Source organism: Chiloscyllium plagiosum, unplaced genomic scaffold, assembly GCF_037043375.1.
Source record: "Chiloscyllium plagiosum isolate Xiang-an unplaced genomic scaffold, Cpla_swu_hap1 HiC_scaffold_2, whole genome shotgun sequence".
Classification (NCBI taxonomy): Eukaryota; Metazoa; Chordata; class Chondrichthyes; order Orectolobiformes; family Hemiscylliidae; genus Chiloscyllium; species Chiloscyllium plagiosum.
In genome coordinates, this window is record NW_028270140.1 from 126348567 (window position 1) to 126365145 (window position 16579).

Here is a 16579-nt window from a genome sequence, read left to right on the forward strand (position 1 = left end):
GTGCAGGTTAGTTGGATTGGCCATACTAAATTGCCCGCAGTGTGTACATTAATGTGCTGGCTAGATGGATTAGCCGTGGGAGGTGTAGGGTTTCAAGGATAGGGTGGGATGCTCTTTGGAGGGTCGATGTGGACTTGTTTGGCTGAATGGCCTGTTTTCACACTGTAAGGATTTTATGATTCTATCTCTCCTGAACAGTTTGGCCTTAATTTTTAGACACCTAGTTCTAGAACCATCAACCAGTTATGGTGGTTAGAAATTGTTCGATTACTGTCCTATGGTAATATCAGTTCTGAATATATAGCAATTTTCTTCCTATGGTTGTCTAGAACTGGAGTTCAAATGACAGCAAAATCTCTGAAAAGTGGTTAGCTTTAATTTTGTAGAAGTGAACATGCACCCCAGTCTGACCAATTGAGAAACTTTCATGGTTTAGCTAACTGCAGTTGTAGTGAAGAATCTGTTATGCTGAAAAGCCAATATTTAGTTTGCATGACAAAGAACAGCAACCCATTAGACAGAATAGAATGTCAATAGAAGGATTATCACATTTTAAAGGACTTTCAGATTCAGTGATTTTCAGAGTAATGTGCTAATTGCAGAGCATTAATATTGCAAATAGCTTTACAGTACCTGTTCCCAGTCTCTCCAATGGGTTCTGCCTGAGCAGCATAGTGATGAGGTCTTGAGCATCCGATGCAGGAGCTTCATCCCCTTCTGGCCAGTTTATCTCATCTAGAAAAGGAGGGAAAAAACACAAAAAGAACTAAACTGGAATTAAAGAATAATCTTCACAAAACTAGGAGGCGTTTCTACATATCACCACCAAACTCATCAACTAAGCCCGTCAACCTCAGCAGTTCAACGACACAGTGACTCATCGGATCAGTTTCCTAGTTGCTAGTCTGTTTAGATTTTATGGCCCTGCAAGTTTAAAATGGCTGACGTCAGTGATATTGTCTCTTTCGGAGATCAATTCTAAACCAAAACACAGAGGTCTGTTGGTAACAGTGACTTGAGGCAGTGTGCAAATTTAAACATGGTTCCCTCAGTGCACAATTATGCCAACCATAGTGACAAAAGTCTTAGGAGAACACTGCAATACGGGCAAAACATCAGACTCTGTCCAGCACGTCATGAGCACTTTAAGATCTTTCTCTTTAGATTCAACCTGTCTGAGAGAGATGTTAAGGAATAAGTGTGGAGACTAAAAGAAAAGATTTTCAAGTTAGTACGAAAGCATGTGGTTGGACCAGGGAGCAGACTTTACTTGGCACCTTGTAGTTCACATTCTTCACAACTGAAGTACAAAGCAAAACTCATACAACTTTTAAAATTAATTTTTATTCTTTCATGGGACGTGGGTGATGCTGACTATTCCAGCATTTATTGCCTATTCCTAACTTCTCTCCCATAACAGCCTTAGAAGAAGTTTCATTTGGGCCTAGGGATTTTATCCATCGTCAAGCCTGCAAAAACCGCTAAAACTTCTTCTCTCTCAGCACTAATTTGTTCAGGTGTATCACAATCCCACTCCTTGATTTTGTTGCCTCCATCATGCTTTTCTAATGTGAATACAGATACAAAATAGTCATTTAAAACCCTCAGCTGTGTCTTTCATCTCCATAAAGAGATGGCCACTTTGCTCCCTAATGGATTCCACTCTTTCCCTGGTTATACTTTGCTGTAGGATTTCCCTTAAATGTTACCCACCACTGTTCATTTATGCTCTCCCTTCAGTGTCCTAATTTATTTTCTAAGCAAGCCCATTATTTGCCATTTCAATAAACCACCTTACTCTCGTGCTCGTGTTTCTGTCCTGGGTATGCTACAACATTCCAATGAATCACAATGTGAGCTTGAGAAACAACATCTCATTTTCCTCTTAGGCACTTTACAACCTTGGATACTCAATGATGAATTCACGATTTCAGAATTTGACGGCATGATGATACCTGTTCTCCTTTTGTTTTACATTCTTCCACTCCTGCATCGACCCATTGCCCACCTTGCATCGCCCCACTGCCCACCCTGGCAATGTTTTTCTCTACCATCAGGGAGAAGGTACAGAAGCCTGAACACACGCACCAGCCGGTTTCAAAACAGTTTCTACCCTACAGTTGTTAGAATACTGAATGGACCAACAAACTCTTAACATTCGTCTGTGTTTTTGTTTTTGCTGCTGTTTACCTATTATTTACTTATTTATGCTACTTAACTCTGTGATCTGCCTGTATTGCTTGCAAAACAAAGCTTTTCACTGTCCACGTGTCGGTACACATGACAATAAATTCAATTCAATTCAATTAATTTTTTCTTTCTCTACAGATGCTGCTGGATTGCAGAGTTTCTCTAGTTTGCTCTGTGTTTGCTTTCATTTAGAAAGCTAGTGCAATTCACTTTCTGGTCAATGGTAATCCCAGGATGTTGATAGTGGGGTTCAACAATGGCAATGCTGAACATCAAAGAGCAATGATTATATCCTCCCTCTTGTTGGAGATGGTATGATTTAAATACTACTTGCCACTTGTCCGCTCAAACCTGGATGTTGTCCAGGTCTTGGTGCATAATGACACAAACAGCGTCAGTATCTGAGTTTTCATGAATAGTGTCAAACATTATGCAATCAACAAATATTCCCACTTCTGAGTTATGCGGGAAGGAAGATTACTAATGAAACAGCTGAAAATGGTTAGGCCTTAGGCAATACATTTACATGCTCTTGTGGTGCAGCAGAAGTGACTTTTCCTCTGGACCATTCCATCTGCCCTGGAGGTGTGTCATAGCACATCTGAACAGATTGATTAAAAATATCTCTGAGATGAACTAGCCTTTTAGGAGCTCTTGTAAGGTAGTGCTACTGTCCCTACCTCTTGGCCAAGAGACCTGGATTCAATCCTACCTGCCCTGAAAAGGTTGATTAGAAAAGGCCTATTTTGAGGAACTCCTGCAGTGATGTCCTGGAGCTGAGATGACAGTCCTCCAACAACCACTATCACCTTCCTTGTGCCAGGTCTAACTCCAGCCAGAAGACAATTACACCCCTAAATAACACTGACTTCAGTTTTGCTAGGGCTCCTTGATGCCACATTTGGTCAAATGCTGCCTTAATACAAGTGCTGTCACCTGTACCTCACCTTCTGACATTGATTGACACATCTGTGACAGGCAGATAGTTGAGGATGAGAATGTCAAGTACTCTCTGTTGGTTCCTCATAACTTGTTGCAGACGCGGCCTAGCACTCCATCAGCTCTAGCAGGCATCACACTGCCAAGCCACCCTTGGTGATGGACAAGGAAGTCCTTCATCCAGAGTACATTCTGATCCCTTAACACCCTTAGTGCTTCCTCCAAGTGATGTTCGACATGGAGTAGTACTGATTCATCAGAGAGGTGGTGCGGTCGGTGGTAATTAGCAAAATGTTTCCTTACCCATGTTTGACATGAAGCCTTGGGACCTCAAGGATAACTCCTTTCCAACTGTATATCATACTGCCACCAGCACTGATGGGTCAGGATATATCCAGGGTTAGGGCCTGGAATGTTGTCTTATCAGGTGTGATCTCATGAGTCTGACTACTTAGAGGCATAGTCATAGAATTGCACAGCACAGAAACACACCCTTCAGATATTTAGGCTATTGTTTGACTGGTCTGTGGGACAGCTCTCCCAATTTTGGCACCAACCTCCAGATGTTGCCAAGAATGCCTTCCAGGATCAATAGAACTGTGTGCCATTCTCATTTTAGGTATTTTGGTCCATACGGTTTCATTCCTTTCCTTAGACTTTATAAAAGGTTTTATAGTAAAGTCTGAAGTCCTAGTTCAGGATTCTCTTAAGGTTAGCATGCAGGTTGGGAAGCAAATGCAATGACAGCATTCATTTCAAGAGGGCTAGAATACAAGAGCAGAGGGGGACAGCTGAGACTGTGTAAGGCCCCGTATTTGGAACGTTGAGAGCAGTTTTAGGCCCTGTATTTAAGGAAGGATGTGCTGACCTTGGACGGGATCCAGAGGAGGTTCACAAGAATGATTGCAGGAATGAAGGGCTTTTTACATGAGGAGTGGTTGAGGACTCTGGGTCTGTAATCAATGATGTTTGGAATGATGAGGGGGATCTCACTGAAACTTACAGAACATTGAGAGGCCCGGATAGAGAGGACATGGAGATGATGTTTCCACCAGCAGGAGAGACTAGGACCTGGGGGCAGCAGAGTGAGGGGGGGGGGGGGGGGGCAACCTCTTAGAACTGATATGTGGAAGAATTTCTAAGGCTGTGGAGGCCAGTTCATTGATTGCATTCAAGACAGAGATAGATAGGCTCTTAATAAAAACCGAAAGAAGTGCAAGTACTGCAGCATCCCTAGATATCTTCTTGATCAGTAAGGGGATCAAGAGGTATGTGGAGAAGGCATGAATAGGAAGGGGATAGAGGGGATATGGACCAAATAATGGCAGAAGGTTTTTTTTTTAGTTAGGGCATGATGGTTGGCACAGACTTGGAGGGCCGAAAGGCCTGTTCCTGTGCTGTACTTCTCTTTTGTACTTTTTGTTCTTTTGAGAATGGGATTGAGAAACATGTCAGCCACGATCGAATGGCAGAGCAGACCCAATGGGCCAAATAGCCTCATTTGCACCGATATCTTATAGTCTATTGGTTTTTGATACAAAGGAGTGTCTTGCTAGGCCATTTCAGACTGTGGCCAGATCAGATAAGGATGGCAGATTTCCTTCTCTAAAAAAATATATTAGTGAATCTGATGAGATTTTACTATAATCAACTGTGCCATGGGGCTGCAATTAGGTTAGCTTTTAATTCTATATTTTCTTGAATTCAAAATTTCACCATCTGCCCTGGTCAGGGTTCTGGATTACTGTCTCGTGACGTTGCCACAACACCACTTCCGCCCTAAGAAAGGAGACTGATCATTCACTTTGAAAACCACATTAACTAATTTGCCCAAGTAACAGACTTTGCACTTGTGCACAAAATGGCAATGTTGAAAGGAAGCCAGGTGCCGTCTCACAAACACTGAAGTTGCTATTATTATTGATTCAGAACTCTGCACCTCAAGCTGTTGACATGATGCTGAACAATACTGAGCTCTGCACAATGAATCATTTAAACAAATATTAACACTAATTACAAAATAGTTGGCAGATGCACCCAATTACAGTGGCATCATAAATAATTGTGAGCAAAGGCATAGTTATATTTTATAAATACAAATGAACCATGAATCAGAGGTTATAATTTAATAGGATTTCAGTAACAAAAAAAATAAGATTAGTAATCACTAAATTTATTATTGCAAACGTAATTTGCAATTCTATTAACAACTGCTCAAGGCCATGGGACACCATAGAATGTTGAAATAAATTTATTCTGGGTTTGTTTAGCCAGCAGGCTGCTCCATAAATGTAATTACATCATGTGGAAATGATACATGAATATGTAAATTAGCAATTGCGCTCCAACAGCCATTCAGAATGCTCTTAATTAATCACTCAATTCCCACAGCCTCTTTCACTCTGGAGCACATGACAAAACAAGATGGAATGGAATTGACTTGGGGTCTCTCTGGACAGCTGTAGTATTATAGCAACTGCAATTGTCTGGCTCAGAACCAGACGCCTGTGAATTCAGAATCCCTAAACAAAGGCACAATTCTTAGCTAACACAAAAGCAATGGAGTGCTAGATATCTGAAATAAAGACAGGAACTGGTGAAGCTGCTCGGCAGGTGTGGTAACATCTGTGGAAGGGGAAATCAGAATTCCATTTCAGGTCCGTCACCCCTTGTTTTATCTTTTTCTGCTGCTAAGTATTTCAAACATTTCATTTTTTTTTATTCTCAGATACTCCTAATACCTTTTGTTGGCAGAAGAATTTATATTAACAAGCATTTTCCCTCAAAATTTCCCTTTAAATAGGTGCTGCCTCTTGAAATTGATTTGGAAACAATGCAGATGGAAGAAGACAAACTCCCCCCTAGAAACCGGAGTAACATTTCCCCAAAATGATTCCTTCCAAGTATCCAGAGTGTCAGGCAAGCAGTGTTTCAGGGAAAAAAAAAATCGAAATGCCACATCCGTTTTGAGTTAAGCCAGCTGGGTATATAGATGCACTATTCACAGAACTTGTCAGGCTGCCTCTGTGGACTACATCCGATATTTCAGCAAGGATGAAAGAAATCATTTTTCAAAACAAAAAATTGCAAACTGAAATAAACCTGAGTTTGTAGATATCGATTGTTTAGCTAAAGACACTGAAATTGACATTGATATTAGCATTTACTGAGGGTAAAAAAACCCTGCCTTCAAACCACTGTCTTATGTTAGATTTCTCTCCCTCCTTGGCAACGATCACATATTCAGATATTTCTTGATGCTTACCACTAATCACTTGGCCAAACAACTCCTCAGGTGTGTCTCCAAAGAAAGGGACACATCCAACCACAAATTCGTAAAGAATAATCCCCATGGCCCACCAGTCCACTGGTTTGCCGTATCCTTGCCGCAGAATTACTTCAGGAGCTATGTATTCTGGAGTTCCACAAACCTGCAAAAGAATAAGATTTAAAAATAGACATAAGAGGCAATTCTTTTACAGAGGGTGGTTCGCATATGAAATGAACTTCCTGAGGAAGTGGTGGATGTGGGTATAATTACAACACTTAAAAGACATTTGGATAGATGCATGAGTAGCAAAGGATTGGAGGGATATGGGCCAGGAGCAGGCAGGTGAGACTAATTTAGTTTGGGATTATGTTCGGCATGGACTGGTTGGACCGAAGAGTCTGTTTCCGAGCTGTATGACTATGACTCTGTAACAATTAAACCACAACTGGAGAACTGTTTTTGGTCACTACATTATGGGAAAGATGTGACTGCGCTAGAGGGCCTCTTGAATGAATTGAATTGAATTGAATTGATTGTCACGTGTACCGAGGCACAGTGAAAAGGTTTTCTTGTGAGAAATACAGGCAGATCACATAGTTAAGTAGCATAGAGAAGTAAATAATAGGTAAACAGCGGCAAAAAACAAAAACATAGGTACTGGCAAAGGTTAAGAGTTTGTTGGTCCATTCAGTATTCTAATAACAGTAGGGTAGAAACTGTTTTGAAACAGGCTGGTGTGTGTGTGTGTGTGTGTGTGTTCAGGTTTCTGTACCTTCTCCCTGATGATAGAGGTTGTAGAAAAACATTGGCAGGGTGGGATGGATCTTTGAGAATGCTGGCAGCCTTTCCTCGACAGCGGGTCTGCTAGATGGGTTTACCAGGCTGGTGCCGGGTTTTAATTATGAGGAACGATTGGGTAGCCTGGGGTTGTGTGGTTAAGGGAATTAAGTGGGGTGATTTTTGAGAAGATTTGGAGCTCAGGTTGAGGTTCAGGTTGTGAGTTTGCTTGCTGAGCTGGAATGTTTGTTTTTAGACATTTCGTCACCATGCTAGGTAACATCATCAATGAGCCTCCGGTGAAATGCTGGCATTATGTCCCGTTTTCTTTTTATGGGTCTTCATTTCTGGCTACTTTTCTCAGAGGATGGTAGATGGGGTCCAAATCATTCTCAACAGAATGGAGTACATTGAAAAAGCTTGCAGATACCGACACTTACCAACAGGTGGCAATAGACCCAACCCCACAATTAGAAAACGATATCCCATCCACATTGAAAAGGCTTCAGAAATCAGGACACTTAAATAAGACAGACTTCCAAAAAATGAAACCAGATGGATTCAACACACCCCGCTACTACAGGCTACCTAAAGTACATAAACCAGGGCCCTCCCCGCTCAGACCCATAGTCTCACTACCTGGAACACCGACATACAGACTAGCCAAGGAACTCCACCAAAAACTGAAATATCTAGTAGAAAATGCATGCCACTCCATCCACTCCACCCAAGAATTCCTGAACACCAAAGAGACCAAAATAGAAGAGGACGAAATAATGGTCTCCTTTGACATAACAGCCCTGTTCACATTAATTAACATTAACCTGACCAAAGAACCACTGACTGCACTACTAGAGGAACCAAGGACACGAACACCGGACAGCACCAACTTCATCAGCAAGGACAGCATTCTCAAGCTAGTGGACCTGTACCGCACCACCCACTTCACATTCAATAACAAGACCTACAAACAAACTAACAGAATACCCTTAGGATCACCAATATCGGGGATCCTAGCAAGAGCAGTAATGAAGAGAATTGAACAAACAGCCCTCCCAACAATCCAATCCAAACTTTGGGTCCAGTACCTGGAAGATACCTTTGCGATTACAAAACAGAAATTAGTGGAAACCTACAACATCATTAACAATATCCTCACAGGGATAACATTCACAAAAGAGGAGGAGAACAACAACAAGTTCCCATTCCTCAATGTCACAGTAGAAGAACAGTTAATGGAGAACTTCAAACCAGCGTCTATAGAACAACAACACACACAGACCAAATACTTAACTACAGAAGAAATTATCCCAATACCCACAAACGGAGCTGCATCAGGACATTACTTCAACGAGCCACAACACACTGCAGCACCGAGGAACTATGAACAGCCATAAGTATATGGAAGTATATGGAAGAACGGGTATCCAATAAACATAATCCACCGATTTCTCAAAGACCATGGGTCATGGTCAGATCCACACCCCCCACCGACCCAACCACCACTCCCGGCACCTTCCCTTGCAACCGCAGGAGGTGCAACACTTGCGCCCACACCTCCCCCCTCACTTCTCTCCAAGGCCCCAAGGGAAACTTCCATATCCGCCACAGATTCACCTGCACCTCCACCCACATCATCTACTGCATCCGCTGCAGCCGGTGTGGCCTCCTCTATATTGGGGAGACAGGCCGCCTACTTGCGGAGCGATTCAGAGAGCACCTCTGGGCCACCTGGACGAACCAACCCAACCAACCTGTGGCACAGCATTTCAACTCCCCCTCCCACTCCACCGAGGATATGCAGGTCATTGGACTCATCCACCGCCAAACCACAACAACCCGACGGTCGGAGGAGGAGCGTCTTATCTTCCGACTGGGAACCCTCCAACCGCAGGGGATGAACTTGGACTTCACCAGTTTCTTCATCCCCCCTCCCCCCACCTTGTCTCAGCCGGATCCCTCCAGCCCGGCACCGCCTTCCTGACCTGCAGTCTTCTTCTTGACCTCTCCGCCTCCATCCTACTCCGACCTATCACCCTCACCTTGACCTCTTTCCACCTATCACATTTCCAACTCCCCTCCTCCAAGTCCCTCCTCCCTACCTTTTATCTTCTCCTGCTGAACACTCTCTGCTCATTCCTGAAGAAGGGCCTGTGCCCGAAACGTCGAATCTCCTGTTCCCTGGATGCTGCCTGACCTGCTGTGCTGTTCCAGCAATAAAGTTTCAACTTTGATCTCCAGCATCTGCAGACCTCACTTTCTCCTCAAAGACAAACCCAAACAAGCAGACATAACATACCCAGAAACTCTAGCCACATTACTTTACATCAAAGACATCTCTGAAATTACTTCCAGACCTCTTGGCATCATGGTAGCCCACGATCTTACCAACACACTTAAACAGCGACTAATGAACCTAAAGGACCCTATGTAAACAACCAGCAAAATGAATGTCATTTACAAAATACCATGCAAGGACTGTAACAAACACTACATCAAACAAACAGGCAGAAAACTAGTCACCAAGATACATGAACACCAACTAGCCACCAAAAGACATGACCCACTCTCACTAGAATCCTTACATACAGACAAGGAAGAACACGACTTTGACTGGGACAACACATCCATCCTAGGACGGGCTAAACAGAGACACGCACGGGAATTCCTAGAGGCTTGGCATTCTTACCAGAACTCCATCAATAAACACTTTGATTTGGAACCCATCCACCATCCTCTGAGAAAAAGAACCGGAAATGATATTACCCACCTTAAGAAACCTAGACACATAAACAGAAAGCAGGACATAACACCAGTGCTTCACTGGAGGCTCACCATGTTACTGAGCATGGTGATGAAATGTCTGAAAACAAAACCTTCCAGCTCAGTGAGCAAATGTACAACCTGAAGTTAAGTGGGGGCCTGATGGAGGTGTATAAGATTATAAGAGGCACAGATAGGATGGAGAAGAAGACAATTTTTCATTAGTAGAAGCAGCAATAACCAGGAGTTAGAGATTTAAAGTAAGAGATGGAATTCAGGTGAATGTTTTTCACCCAGAGGGTGGTGGGAATCTCACACTCAATGTTTGGAAGGGTGTTTTGAGTCAGAAACTCTTGTAACATCTCAGCAATAGTTATATATTCAATTGCAGGGCTATGGCCCTAGAGCTGGAAAATGGGATTAATCTAGTCACATCTTTGTTGACTAGTGTGGACATGATCAGCTGAACAGCTTGTCTTCTGTGCTGTGAATGTCTGAGTGTCTAAAGATAAGAGCTATCACTGATGGATAAAGTTGGGGTTAGCAATGATTGGAGGTTATTAGGTTGTTTAAACACACATTCCTAAGAGCTTAAACAAAACCTGAAAGAACTGCAGATGCTGGAAATCTGAAACAAAAATGGAAATTGCTGGAAAAGCTCAATAGGTCTGACAGCATTGGAGGGGGGAAATCAAAGTGACCTTTCTTCAGAACTCAAGAGCTTAATACTGAGTACAATGGAGGTGTACCCCAGAAAACGTTCACTTAACTTGATAGCTTATGGATGGCTTGCAGTCTCCTTGTGGTTTTACCACATGATTATTTTACTGACAAGTAGATTCAATTTTTCATTTTATACCTTCAATGAATGTGAGCAGCTAAACCTGTCAGTAGAGTCAAGGTGGTCAGTCCATCTTCAAAGAGCTCGCTGGCCACTTGATATGAGTGTGTGTTTTGCTCACAGGAGGCATCATCCAGTGATCTAATTTAATAATCCCAACAGTACAGCAGGCAGTAGAGATTGTTTGTGGGCAAGGAATTAAATTTACTAGAAGTTTCCAGATTCTTTTGGCTTACCGCCCCCCCCAACTTGTGTCTAGGCTTCCTGGCAAAGGAGCCACGGTCCGCATTTTTAAAGAAAAAACAAGTTGTCAATTGGCAGGTCACAAAAACACCGTGGGATTGGAGGGTTTATATCTCTGCCCTGATTTTAACTGCCTACTGGCCCAGTTGCCATTGGACAAGCAGCGTTGAAAGCAGCCTTTTGAATCATTAGCTACATTTTTCAATTCATTTAAAAATGTTTTGCATCGTAATACAGAAGTTTGTTAGAATTTTTGTCAAATGAAGCAATACTGTAATAAAGCAATGTTCATTTTTCTTACAATAGTAAGGAATATAGTCTATTGGAATGGTGACGTAAAGCAAATAAATGTACACAAACATATATTGAATAGAGATAAATATTACAGTAAAACTGCTGTGTTTCCTCAATTGCTTTATGATAGAATTTGCTCACTCTAGCAGTGACATTAGAAATATTTAAACCAACAACACTAAAAACAGCAATCATGGAAGAGAAATGGCAGACTATATCCTGCCCTAATAGAAACTAGACATATAAGTGCTTTCCATTGCACTAAATCATAAGGAGCAAGTAGCCTTTTAATATTATTTGTCATGTACATCAAAATGAGTCATTAAACAGAATACGTGCAATACAGTAGAGTGGAAATGTAACTATATCAGGGACCAAATTATGGTCATTCTGCAATAAAGTGCGCTGAACGGAAATGGGACATAATCTGAGATTTAACACAGGTTACAGATTTTTGAATTATTCTGCATAGATTGCTATTTGTTTTGTGATGGGTCTTTGTTTACTCCTTGAATGATGCTTACCATTTGAGAGCAGAAGCATCCATTTTGTTATTTAAGGATGAAAACGAGTTGACATTTTTGCTTAAGTCAAATCGGAACATTCCCAGAGAGGAAAAAGGGGAAGAGGAAAGCGGGAAAATGTAGTGGGAATGTGGACCTCAGTCTTACCCCCACATCCCAGTTAGTAGCAGTGAATACATTTTCATTTTTTTTTCCTAAATTTACCTCATTCTCACTATTAGCTAAATAGTCAGGATTTGTGTAACTACCATACACGAATTTACTTGTTGAATTTTCTTTAAGTCGATGTTCCATTTGTTTTTATACATTTCCTTCAATCCTTCCTTCTGTTTAGTTTCCAATTTTTCGAGTTCCTCCGTACTATGAATTCAAATCTCTGTCAATTATTGCAAGAATGATTCAAGTTTGACTAGGTTTATATTGGTTGGTGTCACTTGCTCCAAGAGAGATTTTCTGATTGAACATCTCAAGAACTGGAAAAATAGTAATCTCTCATCACACCTTCAATACCCAGATAAATTCTTTCCATGATGTGTAATGCTAAGCTAAGCAATGATACAAGGGCATCATTGATACAGTTCACTTATTTTGGGAGTAGTTTCAACTAAGTTGCATGATCCAACTCTGATTATTTTGTTGACATTTTTGCAGAATTTAAACATTCCTGATGGAACGTATGGATGTTCTTTCACAAATGTGACCATCGATAATAAGTGACCAATAGTCATCAGACACCACCTATATACAGAACGCTTGTCTAACCACAAAGAAGCTTTTTTATTGAAAGGTGAAAGATCAAGTTCTAACAAAGAGATTTGAAAAACTTGAGTTGGGCATCAAATTACTGCATCTGATATTTGTCCGATACCTTATTTGTGCTTAGCATTCCGCAGAAGAAGTAATCTGGACTGTTTCTAAACCGTGGAATTTAATTATGTGACAGGCTCAACAAGGAAAAGAATATTGTTTTCAAGTAGTTGACATGTTGAATCTTGCTTCAAGCTTTCAAATCTCGACAGTATGGAGCAGCTGAGACAGCAGGGATGCCAGTCAGCAAAACTACTACCTTACACAGCCCCATGTGGCTCTCACCTGTTTGTCCAAGAATTCTCTGGCATCCTTCTCAATGTGTCCTTCATAAAGGTTAGTTGTCATGTTCATCAACCCAACTTTTGACAATCCAAAATCTGTCAGCTTGATGTGCCCCAATGATGTTACAAGCAAACTGCAGAGAAAAGGAAAATGCATAATTCAGTTCCTCTAAAGTACATTTCTAACCAAAACTTTAACTGGCAAGGGAATTCTGAACAATTACTAGATCAAACTCAGAGAAAGGAAGCCACTGAAAATGATTACTTTACCACAGTAAATTTGTAAAACCAAGCACAGATTCTCACTTGAGATTTTGGGTGGGGATGGGGTAGTGGGAAAAAATTAATACCACAAAATAAGTCTAATATTTGATATAAACCTGTGGTTGAAAATACTGGAGATAAATGAATTATTTTTCGCTAACCGAAAAAAAACTGTGGATGATGGAAATTGGAAACAAAACAGGAATTGCTGGAAAAGCTCAGCAGATCTGGCAATACTTGTGGAGAGAAATCAGAGTTAGCATTTCAAGTCCACTGACCTTTCAAGGCCCTGAAACATTAACTCTGATTTCACTCCACAGATGTGGCCAGGCATACTGAGATTTTCCAGCAACCTCTGTTTTGAATGAACCCTGCTGGAGAGCAGGGTTTCTGCCGCTGCTTTGAAAAGCTTCTCAAGCTCTAAAACAATGAGAATTTCACTTTAATGAGCTGCTCGTTAACAGCAACCATTTATACGAAACATGTTTAATGGAGCTAAAGTAGTACAATTTTATGAGATTACAATGAATACGTTTCAAGTTCCCAGCAGAGTGTAACGTCTCACATCCAATTCCACAAATCCCAACCTATCGTTTCTCATCTGGCACCACTTGATCAACCATTGTCTACACTATGGCTGTCCAGGCGGAGAACTTCTTGCTGTAATCCTGCAGGGTCATTTCAGTTCTCGCATCAAAAGGTTCATCTGGGTAAACAAGTTATAATTGCAACATGATCTGATCCCCAATGATTTCCACTTTCATATAGTGTCGTTTCGGTTATTGCCACCCTAGATTCTCTTACACCGAATAATATTCGAGCATTGTACTTTCATGCTCAACCTTTGTCAGGATAAACTTAAGTATTTATGTGCACACCCTCAGAGATTTGTGATCTTTGCATATTTTCTTTCAGATTCCCGGAGTTTTGCTTCGGTAAGAGATAGGAACAGGAACAGGAACAGGCCGCCTCGCCCCTCGAGTCTGCTCCACCATTCAATAGGTGGAAATGACATTCCTCACATCCACTTTTCTGCCTTTGCCTCATTACCCTTCATTCTTCGAGTGACCAAGAATCTATCTACCTCAGCTTCACATATTTATAAGCCTTTACATATATATCTGCCTTCACTGCTCTCTATTGCATGAAGACCCTCAACCAACAGAAAAGAAACTCCTCATCTCAGTGTTCAATTGGCACCCCCCTTTAAACTGAGACTATGCCCTCTAGTCCGAAACACTCTCATGAGGGGCAACATCCTCTCAGCATTTACCGTGTGAAGTCTCTTAAAAATTTGATATGTTTCAATGAGATCACCTCTCATTCATCTAAATTCCACGTGAGTCAAGTCCCAACCTGTTTAGCCTTTTGTTCATAAGACAGTCCCTCTGTACTGGGATCATAATGAACCTTTTCTGAACTGCACTCTAGCATTTGTCAAATGGATCAACTGGCTAAAAATGAGTAACCAAGGTGCATTCTCCAGTAAGTTTTAACAGTCTCTATCTTGCTCGACTAAAAATGAATGAAAATAACTTTCTAGATTGCATGCTTTTGAAATCTATTCTTCCCAAGTCACTGTTTACAGATTGTTCATTTCCATTACCTTCCAGCAAAGTACACTGTTACTCATTAGATTGCACAGCCCTCATATGGATATGATACAACAACTCAGCACTACAGATTTATATCTGGAAATCCACGCAATTTATACATCAGCTGCATCCACCTGAGATGGTGCTGGCTGCTGTGTTAGTCAGATACTACCTCCTGTGCTGAACTGAAAGCTCAACGTAACACTGATCCATTGCTGCTCCTTTGTTCTGTCATTCAGTTAGAATATGGCTGATCTCTACCTGCTTTGGTTTTCTGCCCAAAAAATCCTTGCTCAAATCCGAATCCATCAATCTTCATTCGGAAATGTTCAATTGGCTGTCAGCCTCAATAATGTTATGAGGGAAGAGAGTTCCAGATTTCAACAAACAAGTCTTCTTTGTGAGATCACTTCTAGGTGTAGTGAGTTAGACACAGAACAACGGGTGTAATGATTGTAACAGGGCTGGCCAGCTGGACCTCAGAATATGGTTGGAGCTGTTAACATGGTCCAATCAGAGAACCCTGGCTGACATATTTTATGAAAAAAAAAGTTATTGAGACTCTGGAGCCTGACTCTGTATGGGGCAGTACTATAGCTGAGGACTGTTTATGTATAAACAAAAGGTAACTTGGTCATGGGATACCAGTCTCTGTGGAGTTCTTTCAATGGGCAGTGTGGAATATGCACCTAGAACCAGCTGAGGTTAAAAAAATTGACTAAAGGTAGAAATGTACTGTGCATGCATGGGTATCTGTACAGTTAGAGGCAGCATGGGGGAAGGAAGAAATATCCAGAAAAGCTGACAGTGGTTGCAGTTTGGAAAGTGGTAGCTTAGTGTTTGGTACTGAGATTCCAGGCCAGAAGGAAGTAATTTGTTGTCAGAGAGTTAATACTTGGGCTAAGCAATGATACAACATTGTTGTACACTTTGTCAGAAGATTTTGATAATATTTGGATGCAGAATGGAGGAAGTAAATTGTGGCACTTTCAGAGAGGGCAGATCACAGCAAATAAAGGGAGTGGAAAATCTAAGGTGGTTGACTTAATGGAGGCAATTCTTGAGGAAAACATTGACAGAAGGCATCAGGCTGTTGGAGGGCCCACGAGATGTCATCTGCCACGATCGCAGTGAGTGGTGAAGCAGACGTGAGAGACTGAACTACCGACTCCTGCTCCTCATTCTCTGGTTATGGTATGAGAATAATGAAACGTGAAGACAGAAAAAGGTGTCCTGACCAAAAAATAAATTAAGAGTGGCAAAGGTAAAAAGAAGACCTCAGCCTGTGGGTTATTGGTCTAGTGGTATGGTTCTCGCTTCAGGTCTTCTAATACGTAGACTTGCGAGAGGTCACAGGCTCAAGTCCCAGACCAGCCCAAATTTCTTGACTTGTGCCAAAAATGCCACATCAATTTTTCTGTTCTCATTGGAAAGGCGACGGCTAAGGGGGGATGAAATAGAGACATACAAGATGATCCGAGGATTAGATAGGGTTGACAGTGAAAGACTTTTTCCTAGGATGATGGCGTCAGCTTGTATGAGAGAGCATAACTACAAATTGAGGGGTGATAGATTTAAGACAGATGTCAGAGACAGGTTCTCTACGCAGAGAGTGGTAGGGGTGTGGAATGCCCTACCTACTAATGTAGTTAACTCAGCCACATTAGGGAGATTTTGGGATAGCGTAGGGGGACGAGCTGAGAATAGTTCACAGGTCGGCGCAACATCAAGGGCCGAAGGATCTGTTCTGCGCTGTATTGTTCTATGTTCTAAGAATAATTTGGCAT

General features: G+C 41.6%; 1 protein-coding gene across 7 annotated transcripts in view; it reads right to left on the reverse strand.

Annotated features, from left to right (window-relative positions):
• LOC122558001 (microtubule-associated serine/threonine-protein kinase 4-like) overlaps positions 1-16579 on the reverse strand; it is a 475290-nt gene that overhangs the window by 35251 nt on the left and 423460 nt on the right. For all 7 annotated transcript variants that reach the window (XM_043706362.2, XM_043706358.2, XM_088000634.1 and 4 more), the window contains 3 exons: positions 12935-13067; positions 6395-6560; positions 634-735 (listed from right to left, as the gene is read on the reverse strand). In XM_043706362.2, the coding sequence (XP_043562297.2) occupies positions 634-735; positions 6395-6560; positions 12935-13067 (401 nt within the window). The remainder of the gene's footprint in view (positions 1-633; positions 736-6394; positions 6561-12934; positions 13068-16579) is intronic.